At 38.8% G+C, this 19354-nt stretch overlaps 1 protein-coding gene across 14 annotated transcripts in view; it reads right to left on the bottom strand.

Annotated features, from left to right (window-relative positions):
- LOC6573279 (dystrophin) overlaps window positions 1–19354 on the bottom strand; it is a 168296-nt gene that overhangs the window by 95170 nt on the left and 53772 nt on the right. For 10 of the 14 annotated variants that reach the window (XM_044007349.1, XM_044007342.1, XM_044007343.1 and 7 more), the window contains 6 exons: window positions 16792–16860; window positions 16246–16336; window positions 16063–16183; window positions 15819–15952; window positions 14765–14858; window positions 14621–14701 (listed from right to left, as the gene is read on the bottom strand). In XM_044007349.1, the coding sequence (XP_043863284.1) occupies window positions 14621–14701; window positions 14765–14858; window positions 15819–15952; window positions 16063–16183; window positions 16246–16336; window positions 16792–16860 (590 nt within the window). Of the gene's footprint in view, window positions 1–14620; window positions 14702–14764; window positions 14859–15818; window positions 15953–16062; window positions 16184–16245; window positions 16337–16791; window positions 16861–17455; window positions 19159–19354 lie in introns of all 14 variants that reach the window. The other 4 variants (XM_032731608.2, XM_044007344.1, XM_044007340.1 and 1 more) reach the window with 2 other exon arrangements.

Here is a 19354-nt window from a genome sequence, read left to right as displayed (position 1 = left end):
TGGGTATAGAACTCTAGCTTCAGAAGAGTAAATATCAATACTAAATTACTTAAATTAATTAACTAAGCTATCATTAGGAGAAGACTAAGACGCCAGCAGCCTCATTATACACCAAGCTTTATCTGTCTTAGGAGCTTATTTCATCCAACCCAAGTCGCCTGTTTATCATCCTTAATAATTTTCAAAATTATATTCAATTAATTTCTTTTAAGATCAAGTGGTCTAAAATATTCTAAATATACTGTAAAAAAAAAAAAAAAAAAAGAAAATTATTATAATAAAAAAGAGTACAGAAAATAATATAATAAAATAAAGAATAAATAAAAATCAATAGGTTTTGCAACCCAAAAATCCAGCAGTGATAATATCCTGCTCAGAAGCACGTATGGTAGTCTGACTCGAGTTGATTTTCATCTGACCGCCTTACTTTGGCTTTTCCGCAAAGTGCCCATAAGTTTTATATAATGAGGATTCCATTAAAAAAAAAAAAAAAAAAAAGGAGCAACAGCAACCATTTGAAAGGGGCAATTCAGAGGCAAAGTCCGCACTTGGCTTATACTTTACTAGCTTTTACTTTACTTTTCTGCCAATGTCCATTTCCATGTGCCATATACAGAGGCCAACTACAGGGGGTGCCAGCCAGCGCTGCGTATACGCAATATCGTGTAAGAACTTTTTGGGGTTTTCTTTTTGGCCAAATACTCGAATCAACTCGACCCGACTCGCTTTGACTCGCCTCCACTGGATTCGCCTCGGGCACGTTCCTTTTGCCAAACTGCTTACACGCTGCCCCAGGCAGCTCACTTTATTTTTATACTTCAGCCATACAACGCCTTGTTCTTGTACTTGTACAACACTTAAATCCCAATTCGTTTTGGCTGCAGGAATCACAGCGCAGTGACCCACACACACTCACACACGCATGCATGTATGGATATTTTATTGATACGCAACTGTGAGTGCTGCCGGGCGGTTGCTTGGCTGCCTCCTCGACTGGTTTGTTGGCCAGCTGGAAAAATGTGTGCGTAGCTTTTAATGCGTTTGCGAGAGGGGCTTGGGATCAGCTCGGCTCGGATTTCGGCCCGAAGCAGTGGCACATGTAACACACACATACGCACACACACACAAAGCAAAAAAAAAAGGCATTTTATGTTTCTTTTTTTCTTTCGTTTTTTTTTTTTTTTACACACTGAATGGCCATGGGGCAGAGCAGCAGCAGCAGAAGCAACTCATATGAAAATCCCTTTGAGTGTGCAACGTTTTTCCTCTTGGCTTACACATTTTCACACTTTTGCATACGCTATCTTTGTGCGGTCATGCCCAGCCATAGGACACATTTATGCAGCACTCGATACAAGTCACTCCTGGAGGCGGTGAGCCAGCAAATGTTATTTAAACTAATCTGAAGTACATCTAAACGTTCAATTCGTTTGGCAAATCCGATTACAAATGCTAAGGCAAGGGTATTCAGGCTCGAGTCGCGGTCTTTGCTTTCATTCCATTTTGTGCGTCAAGCGATTCATTCATCTTCTTTGGCGTGGATTTCAGTATCCCGGCAACAATCAATAAAATTCAAGTTGCCTTTTTTTTCTCTCTCTCTTTCTTTCCACCAACAGCCGCGCAAAAGTCATGCCAGCTGCTAACGCGTCGCTGCTGGACGTTGGCAAAATGGGCTCTATTCCCTTTTACAAATACATACAGATATCTATATATATATATATATATATATATATATATATATACATATATTGAATGTCGGGGCATTTGCAAATGCCGCCTGATTAATGACGCAATAATTGTTGCCACACGCCAGCAGCTGGGCAGGACGAACTAAAAGCTGCGGCCGGGTTCGTTCTGGCTGCTTAGCTTTGTTTGCGGGCAAACAAAGTGTTAAAAAATTGACTTTTGGCTAAACCAACTAAGAAATCGACGACTTTGACTCTGGCAGTATCTTGTTCTGGCCATTTGATGGGATTATTATCGTGTTAGCTGCGCCAGTTTGCCATTCTTGACGTTCCGTTCAATTTACCAGAAAACTGCTCAAATGGAAATTTCAACTACTTTTTGGCTTCGGTTTTGGCTTTCCAAGTCTCGAGCTTTAATGATGATTTATATACCAACTTGTGCGTTGACTGCTCGCCATTCAATTGTTTTTCACTAAATTGGGCTGATAATGAATTTCAATTGGGCTTTGATAGCTAAGTGCTCAAATGAATTGTTTGTCAGCTGTTGTAATGCGCCAATCAATTAAATTAATGATTTATATATATGCATGTATATATATTTTTCTTTTATTTATTTACTATTTGCTTGGCTAATGCTCTGCTAAGCCGTTTTATTCTTTTAATTATTTATAGAATAATAAATCATGTGCATAATTCTAGCTGCATTAGCCGCAAGGCTTTTAAAAATTCCCTAGAGAAAACACCACACACACACACACACACGCACACACATACACGCCCACAACAAATAATTGCACAATGCGTAAACAAAGAATAATTAACAAAAGAAAACGGATAAAGGAGCTGCGCTGAAACTGAGGCGTTGGAAATTATGCAAAAGGCGGAAATAAAGTACAAATTTATGTTGTTGAGCTCCGGCAAAGGCTTGGGCTGGTTAGGTTGATAGGGTGTTCTGGTGGTGTTTGGGTGGTTCGTTGGTTGCCACGCTCGCTAATTTGCTAAGCTCGCTTAGAGCCACTTCCCTGCTGCGTTGGCAACGCCCCTGGAGATATCAGGCATGGAGCACGGCTTTTGCGGCATTATCATTAGAATTTAAATTGCCTTTTCGCTGCCGGTTTGAGTAAAGGTAAATAATTTGTGGCGCCGCAATGGTTGGCATATTTTTTACGAGCTTATTCACCCTTTCTTTTTTTCCCGTGTTTTTCTCTTTTTTTATTCGAGATGCCTGTGGCCCCTCGCTTAAGCTCTCTTATCTAGTTGAATATTTAATTAACCGCAATATCCAAAGAAACAGAAAATCGTAGAGAAAGTGAAAGATGTTCTATCAGCCAAGAACTGGGCCAAAACAGCGGAAAGTTGCAACATCTCCTGCGCTGACAGTTTCTCAAGGCATTTCCAAACATCCAGCCGCTTCGGACTTTGCGCCGGGGCACACTTTTATCTTATTCAAATTTTATTATCTGTGGCACTGCTAGATAAAGCTTATCTGGCATGTGTGTTTGGCTTTGCTTTTGATGCTTATGCTGTTGTTTTGCTGCTGCTGCTGCTGTTGCTGTTGCTGTTGCTGCTGCTTCTGCTGCTGGCATTTCAAAATAGTTGTGAACTTTATCGCACAAATAAACAGACAGCGAGCGAGTGAGCGAGCGAATGGGACATCCAAAGTACACCAAGCAATGCCACATTTTGTGGCTGGCACGCCCACCAGCCCCCTTGCCACATGTCGCTTATAATTTGCTATAACTTTTGCGTGGCTGTAAACTGACATTTTGGCTTGTGCGGTTTTCCCTGGCATGACTTCTGACAACTGCCAACAGTGCGGCTGCCCAGTGCAGATGGAATGCCAAAGGGTATGCATGCCAATCATGCATGCACAAATTGTAGAAATTATCTTGGAATAAGCAATCAATGTGTTCCATGTCAAAATGTAAAAGAAAGAAGCATAAATCTTATGGTAATACTAAGCCAATTCTGTTAATAACAGATGGATATATAACAGAGCTATATTATTATACCAGAAACTATCTAGGAATAAGCAAAAAAAAAGAAGCATAAATATTATGCTAAGAAAAATTCGACTCTGTTTATTATGGATGAATATATAATAGACCTATATTACTATACTAGAAACTATCCAATAAGCAGTATTTTTGTTTCATGTGAAAATGTCAAGGAACAAAGTACGTATCTTATGCTAAGAAGAAGCGAGCTCAGTTTATTATAATTTGATATATAACAGAGCTGTGTTAATATATGAAAATGTCAAGGAAAAAAGCATTAATCTTATCTTAGCATAAGAGTTAAGTAAGCCAACTCTGTTGATTATAGATGGATCTACATACATAGCAGATCTGTAATATACTATTTACGATAACTATACTTCAATAGTTCTTCAATTTACTTCATTATGGAAGTATGTATGTATTTCTACAGGGTATCCCTTTGTCGCATACGGAAATGTTGTTCCCTCATACGATTAGCCTGTGTGACCATAGAAACATTTGCAAAAACCGTTTCACATATATTTCACATAATATTTTTTTTACGACTTTTGTTTATGTCTGGACGCTGACATTGAAAAATGTTGAATATATATTTATCTAATATAAAGCCCTGCGTATCTGAATATCTCTGCTGCTTTTCTGGTATGGCAATCGTTCAAGATAATGTTTATGTTTACGATTTGTGCTCCGATTTTAGATTGACAGCCATATGCCATTGCTTTTTGGGCAACATTTATTTGCTTGTCCGGCCGGCAACAGAAACAATATTTTATTCACTTTTAGTTTGATGAAAGGGTTGCAAGAAAAAAGTTCAATTACAACAGCAGCGCATTGTGATTGGACGTATGTGAAATGTGTCGAAACATTTTTTTTTTCTTGTTTTTTCTTGCGCTTGACAAGTTTCCGTTGCAACTGTCAAAAGTTCTGTTGATTTGCTGTGTGAAATTTCGTTTGTAAACTTCAGCTAGAGCGAACATTTGCTTAAATAAACAACAAAAAATTGTATACGGGTGCATAAGTCTGCAATTGGTAATTATTAAAAATAATTCTTAGTTTTTTCAACCATTTAATTTGCAATTCTCAAGACTTTTGCATTTAAAATTCACTTGGAGTCGACTTGAAACGTAACGAATCTATGCACAATGCTAATGTACTTTTAATATGTACATAATTCCATTATGCTACAGGGCCAGAGATATGTAAAAAGATGAATTGCATTTTGCTGAAAGAAGATGAGAACGAGAAGAGAAAACTAACAAAAGAAGAAATAGAAATTTTCAGAGAAACTGCAAATAAATAAGAGTTTTGTTGTGTTGAAAACATGTTTAGAAATGTTGTTAACATTGCAAAACAGTAACGAATCAAGTGGAAGTGTAGTCAAAAAAGAAAAAGAAGAAGAAGAATAAGAACAAGAACAAAAAAGCCACACAAACACACATACACTCACACGCATACATGCACCCACACAGTTCACGAGCTGCAAAGAAAAGCGAGTGCGCGCAAAAGTATGCAACAACAACTGCAGCTGCAGCTGCAACAAATGCCACATGAGTTCGTATTGTTGTCTGTATGTGTGTTTGTCTGTGTGTGTACTGTATGTATGTCTGTGTCTGCACTTCCAGCTGCATAAAGTTCGCATTTAATTTCGTTGCCATTTACAAAAGAAAACAACAAATATTGTTGTTGCCCCGTTTTTCACAAATATCTTTCAGTTCTTGCAGTGCCGTTTGGTCCTTGCCTTTCCTATTGCTGTTGCTGTTGTGGTTGTTGTTTTATAGCTGTTGTTGTTGCATGTTTGGCCGCGAGTTACCATTTGCGCTTGTAAATGGAGTAACACAAACACCAACTTCAGCGCCAACAAACAAATGTTGCACTGTCTGTGCGGCGTCTGCAATTGTCTCTCTCCGTATCTGTATCTCTCTCTCCCTCTCTCACACTATCTTTCCATGACTGCTGTAGCAGCAGCCAGCAAGTCCTGGCGCAAATTAAATGCAACATTTTGATGCAAGGAAGGGTCACAAAAACACAAGCTAAATAAAAATATTCAGCAGCCGCAGCGGAAAGCCCCTGCAGGACTAAGAGAAATGTGCGCAAGGCATCGCCAGGCAACAGGATGCATCTTCATGGCTGGCGCATTGCAAATAGGTCTGTGGCAAACTGCCACGCCGTAGCAATTATGGCCAAACTGAAGATGTAATCTTGATGTCCTGCATGCGACTGGCAATGACAAATAACTTCATCTTTGTGTAAAATATGCAGCTGCTGCTGCAACTGCAGCTACTCCTCTCATCCCAGCTACTCGCAATTGCAATTCCTTCTTCCCATGTCACTTGATAGTCATAGATTGCTGGCGAACAACTATGCAATTTTCCTTGGAAATATGATAATATTTCTTCTATCTATACCTGTTAAGCAAATTCAGTCTCGATTTTCTTTACATTGTTGATATATAGGTTTCATAATTTATATTTTATATTCTATTTCTTTTATTTTAAATTCTATACTTTATATTTTATGTTTCATATTTTATAATTTATGTTTTATAGTTTATATTTTATATTTTCCATTTCATATGTCATATTTTAAATTTATACATTTTATATTTTATTTTTTATTTCATTTTTTTTATAAATATTTTTATTTTATATTTTATATTTCATATTTTATATATTATATTTTATATTTTATTTTTATTTTTTTTTATTTTTTATTTTATATTTTATGTTTCATATTTTATAGTTTATATTTTATATTTTGTTTTATATTTTATATTATATATATACGTATCTATTATTTGGTATATTAAAAGCAAACTATTTTTCAATTAGGTAAATCTAAGTAGATGTTTTTTTTTTTTTTTTTTTTTTTTTTTAGCTCAACTTTGCTCTTTGTCAAATACAAAATAATTGGATTATGCGGCAGCGTTTGGTTTTGGGCTTTTGGTCTTCTGTGATTCGTGAGTCTTACGCCTAGCTTGCATAGGTATCCTAGTACAAACAGTCCACGCTGTTGTGCTATTTGCGCCATGTCCTGACTGCATCCTGACCACTGACCGTTGCCCACTGCCGGACAAGTGGCACTAGAATCTAGTTACTGTTGTCGCTGGCGCCAGTTGAACCGCAGCGCACTTCAAACTAACCAGAACGAGCACACTTACACACACATACACAGACACTCACACACACAGTCAAGAAGTGAATTTGCGGCTTTGATAGCGTTTGCATTCTGGCGATTTAGCTACCACATCCACGTCGAGAGGCAGTCGCTCGCCAGGCACTCCACGACTGGACTCTACTTCTGTTTCTATGTTGTAAAGTTTTTCCACGATTCGCTTTTTTTTTTTTTGCACTCAAATTTTCCGGCTGTTTCTCTTTTGTACTTCGCTTTTTGGCTTCGCTTTGCACGGAAATGTAAATTAATTGCTTTAACAAAGTGCACTTGAATGCTACAGCCAGCATGTGTTTGTTGTTGTTGTTGTTGTTGCTGCGGTTGGTTCTATTATTATTATTATTACTGTTTTAGGGGTTGCTCGATCATAAAACCTTAAGTGCCATCACTTGAAGCCAGCTCACCACAACAATACTGAGAGTGAAAAAATGTTTTTTGGGCTCTTACAAAAATTACCCTTTCCACAAATTTTTGAAATAAATTTTAATCAATTTTGTTTTGAAGCTGAGTCAGCTGACATAAAGACAAACAATTATTGGAATTATTGGAATAGAATGTAGATTAAATATTTAGAAAGATAATAGTGCACAAAAAAATAATAATAAATAATAATAATGAAAATAACAAATAAACATATCGATTATTTTCATCAAATCAAAAAACGTTTTTCATATATAAATTCGTCTCTTTTCAACTATAAAAAAAATTATAATAATAATGCTAAGATAAAAAAACTCATTTTATTTCAAATTCAAAAATTGTTACCATCCATTTAAAAAAAAAAATAAATAAAATAAAATAAATAAACAGAAGAACTACTTAAGTCGTTTGCTGATTAATCAACAGCTTATAAACACCCACTAAATTTAATGCTGCTCGAATACTTCAAATTGCATAGGCTCACGTTTTTAACTATCGAATCGGCGGCTGCAACACTCAAACGCCTTAATTTTTAACTAAACATAGACAATTATTGCTCTAGTGGCGCTGCCCCACTATGTGTGCAACAAAAACAAACACAAAAAAAAAAAAAAAAAAAAAAAAAAAAACGATCTCAGCTCTAATCAAACAACTTTGGGGCAGCCCACGCGCTGACAACAGCTGAAATAGACAACCGGGCAGACAATATTTTCAAGTGTTTCTAAGTCGTCGTCGACAGCAACAGCAACATTTACAGCAACAACAACAAGAAATAAACAACTATAACAACAACTTCGAGGCCCACGCACACTTTTCGTTTCATTGTTTATACATACGCTTTCAAGGAGTTTTATAAATTTATAGAAAAAAAAAAAACTATATAAATATTTAAGAATTTGTATTGGCTTAAAAAATTTACAAAAATTGCTAAATGGGAATATGAAAATCTTTTAAAACTCTCTCTGTAGACAAAAAAAAGACAGAGAGAAGAAGAGAGAGACAGCAGCAAAAAACGTATAACGAATATACATTTAAGAGTTTTAAAAGGGATATAAAGTAATTTCAGATATCGATATGAAAAAATAATATCGATATGTAAGTATTACTATAACGGCTCTTGTATAAAAATATCTTGCCAAACGTGCTGGAGATAGCAAAATTAAACGAGTATTATAACTGAAAAGAGTACAAGCATAAGTCAAGTATTATGAATATTATTGGTCCTCTATTCTATTCTATGATCTATAGTTACCAGTTCTGAATCTCAGTTCTTTGCACACCAAGCACAAGCAACGCAAAAGCACCTGGCTAGAGATGCAAAATCGAGACAAGAGATACAAATGCTTACAACAGATTTCTTCTGTCTGCAATGTAATCCATTTTAATAAATAGACAGAAAATTAGGTATTTCTTAAGACAGAAAATGTTATAATTAAATATATTTGTCTAGAAGTTGTAATATATGGACTTGTATTTTGACTTTATTATACAATACATCAAAACAGCTATCTTGTCAACTCATGTTCATTTCATTTCCTTTCTTAAAAATTTCATAACATTCTGTCAGAGTGAGCGTATTTATGTTTCGTCTTGTAAGACAAATTTGTCGCCGCTTGTTGTTAAATCTTTTGACTTGGTTTGCTTGTGAACTTGTTTTGGTTACTTGTTGCTTTTTGTGTCTTTCGTCGACACCGCTGCCGCTGCCGCTGCCACCGCCACCACCACCGCACTATGGGGAAAAATCCAAATTATCGGGTATTAATTAATAACTTAAAAACTAAGCCAGATTTTTTGATCCGGTTTTTGTATTATTAATATGTATACCATCAGAAATATATTTTAGAAAAATGGGCGTGTCACCGCCCACCCAAAAAAAATTTATTAAAATTTTGTATTAAAAATTTTTTTTTTTTTTTAAGAATTTTGCTTGTTCATACTTTAAAATAATAATTTTAATTGAAAACAATCGAACTTTCATAAAATCGAAATTAGTTTTCTTCAGTTTCGAGTTCCAAATCAGCCAGAAATATTGATCCGCTAAAAAAATTCGGGTTCTTCAACTGATTTAATTGTGCCTTCAACTTTACATAATACAATACGTACAACTTCATTAGACAGCGACCTTTATGCTTTCAAACTCTTTTCTAAAGATTTGCCGAAGAAATAATCTGATCAGATGTATCCATTGTTAAAAACCATCAGCGAAATTATGGATTCTGCTCTCATGCTCTCATGCATGATGAAATTAGTCTGATTTATAGACCTGGTTGGGCAAATCAGACGCTTCCTTACCAAAAAAGCCTACAGGATGAACAGTACTTTCCATAATCTGCCTCAAATGAACAATTATTTTTATAAACATTTGCTGTCATAGGCAGTCATTCATAGTTGTCAGCTAGTTTTTTGTTCCTGCTGCATTTCTTCCATTTGTAATTTATATTTTGGCAAAAAAAAGCGGCTTTTGCTTTTTTAATATCATTTATAAGTTGAATAAATATTAGTCTTATTTAGTTTCAAAATCACAATTACTATTTCTTGGTTAGAGTTGCCTTTTTCATTGAGCCAAATATCACACAGGTCAGCTCATAGTCACCTGCTAAAAATTGATTTGCGCCGGTTGTGCGCAAAAGTGCACATTGAGACAAAGGCACTAAGATCCCAATTGATTACTCTATAACATGCAATTGGAATTACACTGGTGCGCCCTGGTGGCTGTTTTATATGTCTTTGCAAAGTTTAATTTTATTTACAAGAAATGAAATTTGACAACATTTGCTAATTATACAATAAATGATTAAAATAAGTTCAAACATCAATTGGTTTTTAAGCCAACGCATAGTAGAAGCCCTAAAAATTCATATCCTTTTTAAATTTCTCAAAAATAATGTCTGGTCATTGAATAACGATGATTTGAAAATCGGCTAACACAAATTGTAAGCTGAAGGCAAATGCTTTTCGAAGATAACAGCTGACTTTAACAGCTGTTAGGCTTAACAGTGGACTGTTATTCAACATTTTGGGTACAGTACCTTAAAGTTTGGAGTTTTATTAAGATGTTAACATAAAAAAATTATAAATTTTCATACTTCGCAAAAATGACTAAATACCCGAAAAACGGCAAAATTCCCCATAGTGCACCGCCGCGACCGCTGCCGCCGACGCGTTGCGACGCCACAAGCGTCAACAGGTAAACGTAAACATGCCCCACACACGCGGCCAGTGGTCGGAGACAACTCGACTCGGAGAGCTCAAGCAAACGCATGTTTGACATTTGTTATTGACCAAGCCGCGTATCGGCCAAGCTCTCAGAGGGCTTGCATATTTTCTAGACTTAATGCGCGCGCTGACGGGAAAATCGTGTAGACGAAAACTTTTTGGAAAGTGCGGAAATCTTTTTATGAATGAAATTGGGTCTCGACGACACGAGACTGTGTCGATTGTGTTGTCATTTGATTAATAATCGCATTCGATAGCCTAACTTGGGTTGGGCCTTGGTTTTCAAAGTTGAAGTCGAAGTTGAAGTTGAAGTTGAAGTTTAAAGTCTCTCATCATCCGAGGGATCGAATCTGTTTCTATTGTGGCTCAGTTCAAGTGCTTGCTACCGGTTATTAATGGCTTTACATATTTGTGTGGAGTGTTTAATGATGTTGAAGTTGTTGTTTCGTGTTCGAGTGGGACATGGAGTGCTTGTGCGCATAAATAAACTATTAAAGCGAAAAATATATTATATTATATTATTACATATATTATTTATTCATTTGAGGCTGAGCACTAAAATTCCCGACAAAGTGCATTCAACTTGAGCTTTACAACAGTAACTACAAGCAATGTAGACTAAAATATTTTATGGCCCACACTCTCAGACGGATGTTAATAATAATGAAAATAAAAGATAAAATGATGCTGAGTAGACAAAGATAAAGCAGTTATCTAAAAGCGAAATTCCATATCTTAAAAATTGCACACATGATGCCTATGATAAGAATCTTGTAGACAAACTCAACTTGCTGACAATGTACGAGCACTAAAAACACAATAAAAGTGAACATAAAATACTTTATATACACATATTTTGATACACAATTCACATGAGCAGAAACTTTTATTCACTTCAATAAATTCATTAACTATTTTGATTTAATTTAATTTATAACTCGCACAACGTTGATCGACTGGCATTTTGACGCAGAATGTTTTTTTCAGTTTTTTCAGCACAAATGAAACATGATTAAACATGTTTGCATTACAATTAAAACAATTGTTTTAATTCGGATTGGAAACATTTTGCAGTTTCTTTGGCACTCAACAAAACTTTTTATGTTGCACAAATTTCAATTTCAATCTCACTTAGTTCGTTTGGCCAGCGGAAGCAGGCCTGGAATATGTGTGCATAATTAATGCACATTTCACTTTAAAATGCACACACACAAACACACGCACACACACATACACATAATGGCAACGGCTGTGCCGCCGTTTCCGTGCGTTGCTTTAAGCAAAGATTTGCGATTAATTGTTGCATGGTGGGATTCAATTTGCATGTGTGCGCATGCAGCACATAAATGTGCGCTTGCATGTCTGCGGGCGCATGCATCTGCGGGTGTCCCGCAATGCATGCGAGTGTGCGTGTGTGTGTGAGTGCACGCCTATAGGTATGCAAAGACAAATTATATGGTAAACTGATTTACTTTATCCCTTAATTTACACTTGACACAGCAACTGTTTCTCTTTATCATTTATATATATGTAGATCTATATATATATATATATATATAATTGAGTAATTCAATATATCACTTAATTCGAAAATTCGGAAATTCTGTTCAGGTTTTTGAATGAATTTTGGAATTGTTTACAAGCCGGGCTAAACAAATCAGCGCCTTGCGACCGTTATCAACGCGCGTACGGACGCATCTCAGAACACGAACTGAACTGACGAAGAGCAACGGCAAGTGCGAGCCAACGCTCGCAGCAGCGCTGTCGACGCCAACAGTCACAGCATCCAACGCAGCGACAGCGACACCAGCTGGCAAGCTATCCAAAATAGCGCCACTCGGCTGCCGTCGTCGTCGGCATGTGCCGAGATAACAAAAACAGAGAACGAAAACGAAAACAGAGGCCGAGAGTCTGCTCTGTGGAGTGGAGACTTTTCGGGCGCGCGCTCTCTCACAGTCTACACGGCAAGCAGCCGGTAAATATAACGGTACTTGCCGGCAAAATACGAAACGAACTAAAGACAGATTTGCATGCCAAACTAAAGGATACCCTGTAACAGTCGAATGTTTAGAAATTTAGATTTGACTTTTAACTTTAATAATAGCAACGACTTTTATTAAATTTATTTTAAGCTCAAGCAAACATGGAATGTATATATATTTTAATTAATAATTTATTAAATAATTTTAATTTTGTAAGCCAGCATAGGCTTATACACCCCTTTCAGCCAAATAATGAGGAACTCATAACAAATTGCCTCAGTTCATTTCAGCATTCCCAACACAAAAGCTAAACATGTAAAACGCTTTTGGCAAAATAAAGCTCAAGCTCAGAGTTCAAACTAGGCTGAAGCTCTGTTAAAAGCTTTTACCATTGGATTTTGTACAAGGATAAATGTGTAACAAGCTGCAAGGCAAAAGCTTTTGCAGGTTTGATGAAATGAATAAAAGCACATTACAGTTATTTTTGGTCATATGAAAGACTAATTTCTACTTAAATATAAATACTGGTTCAAGCTCTTCAGTTGAATATATGGGAAAGCAATGTTTCAAAAGGGAATCTTTATAAATGAATATGGTAAACAAAAAAGATTAAGAACTCTTTAAAGTTCTATGCTCCACTAATTTGAACAAGAAGTTGAAAGAAAAGAAAAGTGAAAAGTGTAAAGAAAACGCATTTACAGTAATTGGCTCAAATGGGTGAGTGCATGATTATAATAGGAAAGTGGAGGGTGGCCACATGCAGCACAGTCTAAAGCGAGCTGATGATCATTAAGTTGGGGATGATGATGATGGTGATGCTGCTGCTGCACGGCGGCCAGTAACCCAGGCAAGAAACACAAACATTCAAACAGACAGACGCCACGCAGCACTTGAAGAACGCGCCGCACTTTCGAATGCTGCGTGGGTGGAGGCTGAGGGTGCGGCTGAGGCTGAGGCTGAGGCGGTGCTCTGGTGTCGTTGAGAAGTGTCGAGCCACACAGGCAAATAGGATTGAAGAGGACAGCCTATGTTGACTGACTGATTGTGTGTGTGTGTGTGAGTGTGTTTGTGGCATGCAGCCCATTTGAGGCTGCAATGGCAATCCGGGTTGCAAATGCCATTGAGACATTAAGTGGCCGAGCACACAACTCGATTCATTCCAATCCGTGTCGGTCATCAAAGCAAGTCCACAAAGTAAGCGAATTCGAGTGGATCTGCATCATCGGCTGATGGGGCTGAGCACTTGAGCTTCGATCAGATATCACAAATTGATTGCATGTTTCATGGTCATGCGGCAAATGAAAATTGGAAGTACTTAAAGAAAATTAGCTGATAAAGCCAAAGGGAGAGATAGAGAGAGAGAGAGAGAGAGAGAGCAGCGAACGATCAAGCGCCTCAAATGCGGGTCAATTAGATCTGATACAACGGGGAGGAAAAACTCTTTTGGGAAAATTGCAATTAATTCTCTGCGTACAGCCCAAAACAAAGATCGTGCTCATAGATCACAAAATGCTAAATAAACTGAAAAGTAAATAAACACACGCAGAATTTATGAAGTCGGAAGAGCTGATCGATCATTTGTAGCCAATATATCGTATATATCGGACATCAGACATATAGCTGCAAGCTTCAATAAATCATAAATATAAATATATATATATGTATATAGAAGTGGGTAATATGAAGTTTTGAATTCTCTTGTAAACTTAATAATGGGAAATATTTTTCCACTTTTCATATTTTAAAAAAATCTTATTTAGTTAATGTTAGAAATATATATTGTATTTAAAATAATAATATGCATTTAAAAAATATATTAATAAGAAAATTTAAGAGTCTTGAAAAACTCTAAATTTGAGAAACTTTTCTCACCTTCTTATAAGATTAAATATAACAATTGAATACATAGTTTTTTTTACATAGCGTATTTCTCACTTAAAATCCTATTTTAAGTAGATTGCTTACATTTTTATCCACCATATACACTCAGTACACTTACAATCATTCTCTGGTGAGACCGGTCAATGCACCAGAGACTGAAGCTATGCGTATATCTTTCACTTGAGGTCAGGTTAAATGCGATACATAGACAGCGGTGTGTTCATATGGGGGGAACATTCAAATAGGGAAAATTCTGAAATGCACTTACCTTAAACATCATTGGATTGCGATCAATGTCCGATTCAGCATTTTCACAAAGGGTTTCCGTTTCCGAGAGAAAAGCGAGAAACTGCAGAGAACAGAGAATCGATTAAAAAAATGGGATATCATATGACTCGATATGATTGCTAACCTGATCCATTTTACGATCGAACGACTGCAGATCTTGCACGGCGGCGTGAAGCAGCTTGCCTCGGTTGATTACACCATTATTCAAGTTGGTATAGCTGCAAGGAGAATGGGAAACAAATATATTAATAACGAGAAAAGAAGGTGTTATATGCTATATTTGGTGCTGTCTATTATTAATTTTATAAAACAGACACATATTATTTGCCTTTTTATTGAAGCTTCAAGATATTGTTAATTTTATAATTTTTACTATAGTCGGAATGTCAATCAGAATAGAAAACAATCATTTACTTTGGAAAGGTTAAATGATTTAAATCTATATAAAACTTGATTGGGCTTTCCTTCAAATTTAGCAATATATATTCTAAGCCTACTCTTAAATTATTGTAAAATTCTATATACTATTCACAAAAACCTGTATATATACCAAAGAGTGAAATTAATTGAAATTAAAATTGAAAATATTTATATATATTTAAAACTACAAAAAATTAAGGTTTTACATGATCTATTTATTATGATTTATTGCTAACTATATAGAATGTGAATATTATACATAGATAATTTATCTAACTGGGATGTTTTTGGAAAGCTTTGATGAATTTTTAAAAGTTTGCTTAATTCGACTTTTCTCTTCGGCCCGATTGCCACTTCCAATAGGCAATTTTCTTAGACTTCATAGAGGTTTAGGGCTTAGCTATTTTAAGCTTCTTCAAAGTTTAACTATTCTAAACAACTTTCTTGAAAAAGTCACAAATATTCTTCTACGCTCTTACTTCTCCTTGCATATTAAAGCACTTCCAACAGTTAAGAGTTCTATAGATTGAGTATTGTCTAAGATTTTAAGCATTTTTTCAGCACTCAATGGGTTTGCCTGCACCTGCTCTGATTTATTTTATTTGTGTTTATAATGCCAAGGCTTGGCAAGTGCAAGTCATTAATTCGCATTACACGCAAATCGCACAAGGGCTCGGAATTGAAAGCGCGCAACTATTTGCATTTTCGCATTTCATTTGGCTCGACAGAGTCGCAGCACGATTTCAATAGACACTCACCGTTGATTAATGGACTCAGTCATCTTCTTAACTCTGGAAGTATCATCGTTTGGATAGACTGCAATTAGTTTCTGCGTCAGCTCGCTGAAGAGGTCGAAGTGCTGCTTATTCTGATGCAGCTCGGCGTGGAAGGACTACGGGTATATAAAGGGAATAGATTAATTTATGCAATCCATGTCAGTCATGTCAGCCATGGCAGCTAAGCCAGCTAAGCCAGCCAAGCCAGCCAGCCAGCACAAGTCACCTTCTGCTCCTTCTGCTGGGCCTCCAGTATGTCTGCTGTGGTGGCCACGGTGCCCATTCGCTCGGCTCGCTGCTCCATGCGCGCCAACCACATTTCCAACTCGACGCGCTTGGCCTCAAACCTGCCAATCGGAAGGAAGCTATTAATTGGATTGACCCCAAAGTGGGCTAAAGGATAACCTACCGCTGCGAATCGCTCAGCATGCTCTTCAGCTGCGCCGCTCGCTGCAGAACGCACTGTGACGTCTCATCCCAATGCTCCCTCAGGCGGGTCACTGTGAATGCCACAATAGAGAACAGTTTAATTAATGGTTCGCCAGAGCGCCTAGCATTTTCGTTACTGTTAAATATTATTAGCTAAGAACAACAACAATAAAACATTTTAATCGAGTGACATAAGTTAGCTGCGGTGTAGTCTCTAGTAAACGGTAAACGATAAACGGTAAACGGGGGAACCCTTGGAGCCCCAGTCAACATTTATTGATCAGTTGTAAGTGTGTGTGTGTGTGTGTGTAACGCCATGCAACATCATTAGTAAACAAGGGAGGGAACGAGAGAGAGAGAGAGAGAGGTGTGCTGCTGCTCTGCTCCACTTGTTCGGCAGGAATTTGTGCGTGAGATGGTCTCAATTATTATCAGATTAGTTGGAGCCCACTCTGGTATCTATCGAACTAGCCGTTGTTAACTCTCACACAACTTGGTTAGCATAAACACAAATTGTATTCGTTACCTTTCAGAAAGCAACGTAAATAGTCTAAGTCAGCTGCACAATGCGGTGCTATCGAAAATTGTTTCAATTCTAGCAGAGATGTATATAGATATAGAATAGAAGAAATGTCAAAATATTTACAATCAAATAAATATATAAATAATAATAATAATGAGAAAATAGAGGAAACAACTTTAGCTTAATTTATATTAAATAAACAAAGAAATTATTATTATTATTATTTTTGTTTTTTGTTTTTTTTTTTTTTTTTTAAATATTGCCTTCCCGGAAATATTTTTCATATATCAAGTTTTACAAAAAAAAATAAAATAAATAAATAAAATAAATAAATAATTAGTTAAATACACAAAAAAAAAAAATTGATAAAAATTAAATAAAATAAGTGTTGGTAAACACAATATATAATTTATAATCTGAAGTATATCAATATTAAGTATTCATAGCATAATTATGCCTATCTTAACTTAAAAAAATTAAATAATACTTAAAAAAAATTAATAAATAAATAATATTTAAGTTAAGTTTTATCAACTTAAGTTCAAGTTTTTTGTTGAAATTTCATATCATTATATATATGATTAATATCGGTTGCCTATCTATCTAGACTCAGGGACTGGGCGCTGATCAGTTCTTCAATCAATCAGTCAATCCTTTTCCATCTTACCCGGAATGCCTCCAGCTGCGTTCTGCGATATTTGCGTCTCGTCGTGGGAGGAGCGTCGACGCATGCGCAGCTCCTCTCTGGAGAGTCCAACGGGCACGACGCCATTGCCGGCGACTATCTGGGCGGCAGCAGCAGCGGCGGCCGCAGCTGCCCGCGACTGAGCCTGATGCTGCAGCAGGGCAGCGGCTGCTGCCGAGCCGGGCAACTGGCCCATGTTGTGCACCACCTGGGGCGGAATGTTGCCCAGCAGCTGCTGGCGGATCTGTTCACGGAACTCGCTGCTCAGCGGCATGGGTGGCTGTGGCGACTGCTGCTGCTGCTGCTGGGAGGACTGCGACACTGGCGGAGCGCCGCCGCCGGCCGGAAGGTGGCCAGCGCCGGACAGGTTGTTCTGCATGCGATGGCGACTGTACTGCAGTTCCAGCGGCAGATTGCGATCGAGGGAGCGCATGTGGTGCTCGATGGTGGAGCGCATTGATTGCTCCACCTGCGAGGCCGATGCGGATGACACAGACGAGGAGGATGAATTGTGTAGCGATTGCTGCTGCGCCTGGGCACGCAGCTGCTTCAGTTCCTCCAGCGACTGACGCGAGTCTCCTGCACGGCTCTCGTCGAGCGACAAGTTGCGCTCGTAGTTGGTGGTACGCAAATTGGCTGAGCTGCCCAGGTGGCGGCCGCCTCCTGCGGCCAGGCTAGCCTTGAAGCTCAGATCGAAGTTGTTCTGCACGGCGGCCTCCAGGCTGCGCAAGTTCATCTGCTCCTGCATGGCGCGTTCCATGTTACGCAGGCCGCTCTCAATGCCGCGCAACGCATCCTCCGAGCCGAATTCATCCGTGGGTGAGACGGCCGCCGGAGCTGGTCGTTGGTTTAGCTTCTTGGTCTCGCTGGCTCTCGTTGGCGCCGGCGACGGCACCGGAATGCAATTCGCCAGCGTATTCACATTCTTGGAGCTCTGCTCGCTCAGCGCTGCCACTGCCGACTGCAGCACTAGAGGCGGCGGCGGTGGCGGCATCTCGAAGGGATTGGAGCAACGGCGCGCCGCCATTCCCTCGGCTGACAGCGTCGAGTGCTTCTCCGGGGGCAGCGGTGGCTTCTCCTTGAACTTGAGCCCCGCCAGCGGCGAGTTCTGTGCGCTGTTCTGCGCCGAGCTCTGCGCGGATGCGGGCTTCTTGGGCAACGGCGGTGGCTGCCGCAGAGGTGGTGGCAGCCCGGGCACCACCACATGCTGGCCATCGGGCAGACTCTTCAGGCTATGGCGCTTGGGTGGAATTTCTGGCGGTGCCGAGCGCTCGCTGGCGCCGCGTGCCGGTATCGCTGGCACGGGTCGGCTCTGCGGTGGCAGCGGTGGTGGCGCTGCCTTCTGCCCGGGTGGCGTCTGCTCCTGCGAGCTCTGCTTGCGCAGCAGCTGCTGAGCGCGCATCGCTGCCTGGGCGGCCAGTTCCGAGTTGAGGCGTGGTATCTGCGGCGCCAGCTTCGGCAGCTGGTCATCGGGCACCGTTGGCGGCACCGGAGGAGGCGGCTTGGCAGTCATTGCTGGTGCTCGATTGTCCTGTGCGTGGCAATGTTGTGCGCGTTGGGGGCGTTCTCTTGTGCGTAGCTGCGACAGCTGCTAACGTTGGCTAACGGCTAACGGACCGATTGACATTCACTTCACTTGATGTGCGGCATCACGTGCGGCATTCGATATGTATACTTTGCATTGTCTGACGCGGCATCAATTCAATAATGATAATATTAATATAAAATAAAATAAAACATGTCTGCATTTGTTGACATTGATAACGGCTTAATAAATGCACCGCCAACAATAAAAACAACAACAACAACAGCAACGGGAGCAGCAACCCCCCTGGCTGGTTAGCCGGCATTTGCCCCCACGCGAGTTTGCGTCCGGGTCTG

This window comes from Drosophila mojavensis, unplaced genomic scaffold (assembly GCF_018153725.1).
Source record: "Drosophila mojavensis isolate 15081-1352.22 unplaced genomic scaffold, ASM1815372v1 contig_16, whole genome shotgun sequence".
Classification (NCBI taxonomy): domain Eukaryota; kingdom Metazoa; phylum Arthropoda; class Insecta; order Diptera; family Drosophilidae; genus Drosophila; species Drosophila mojavensis.
The sequence above is the reverse complement of the archived record's forward strand: the minus strand, read 5'-3'. Positions and strand labels throughout refer to the sequence as shown.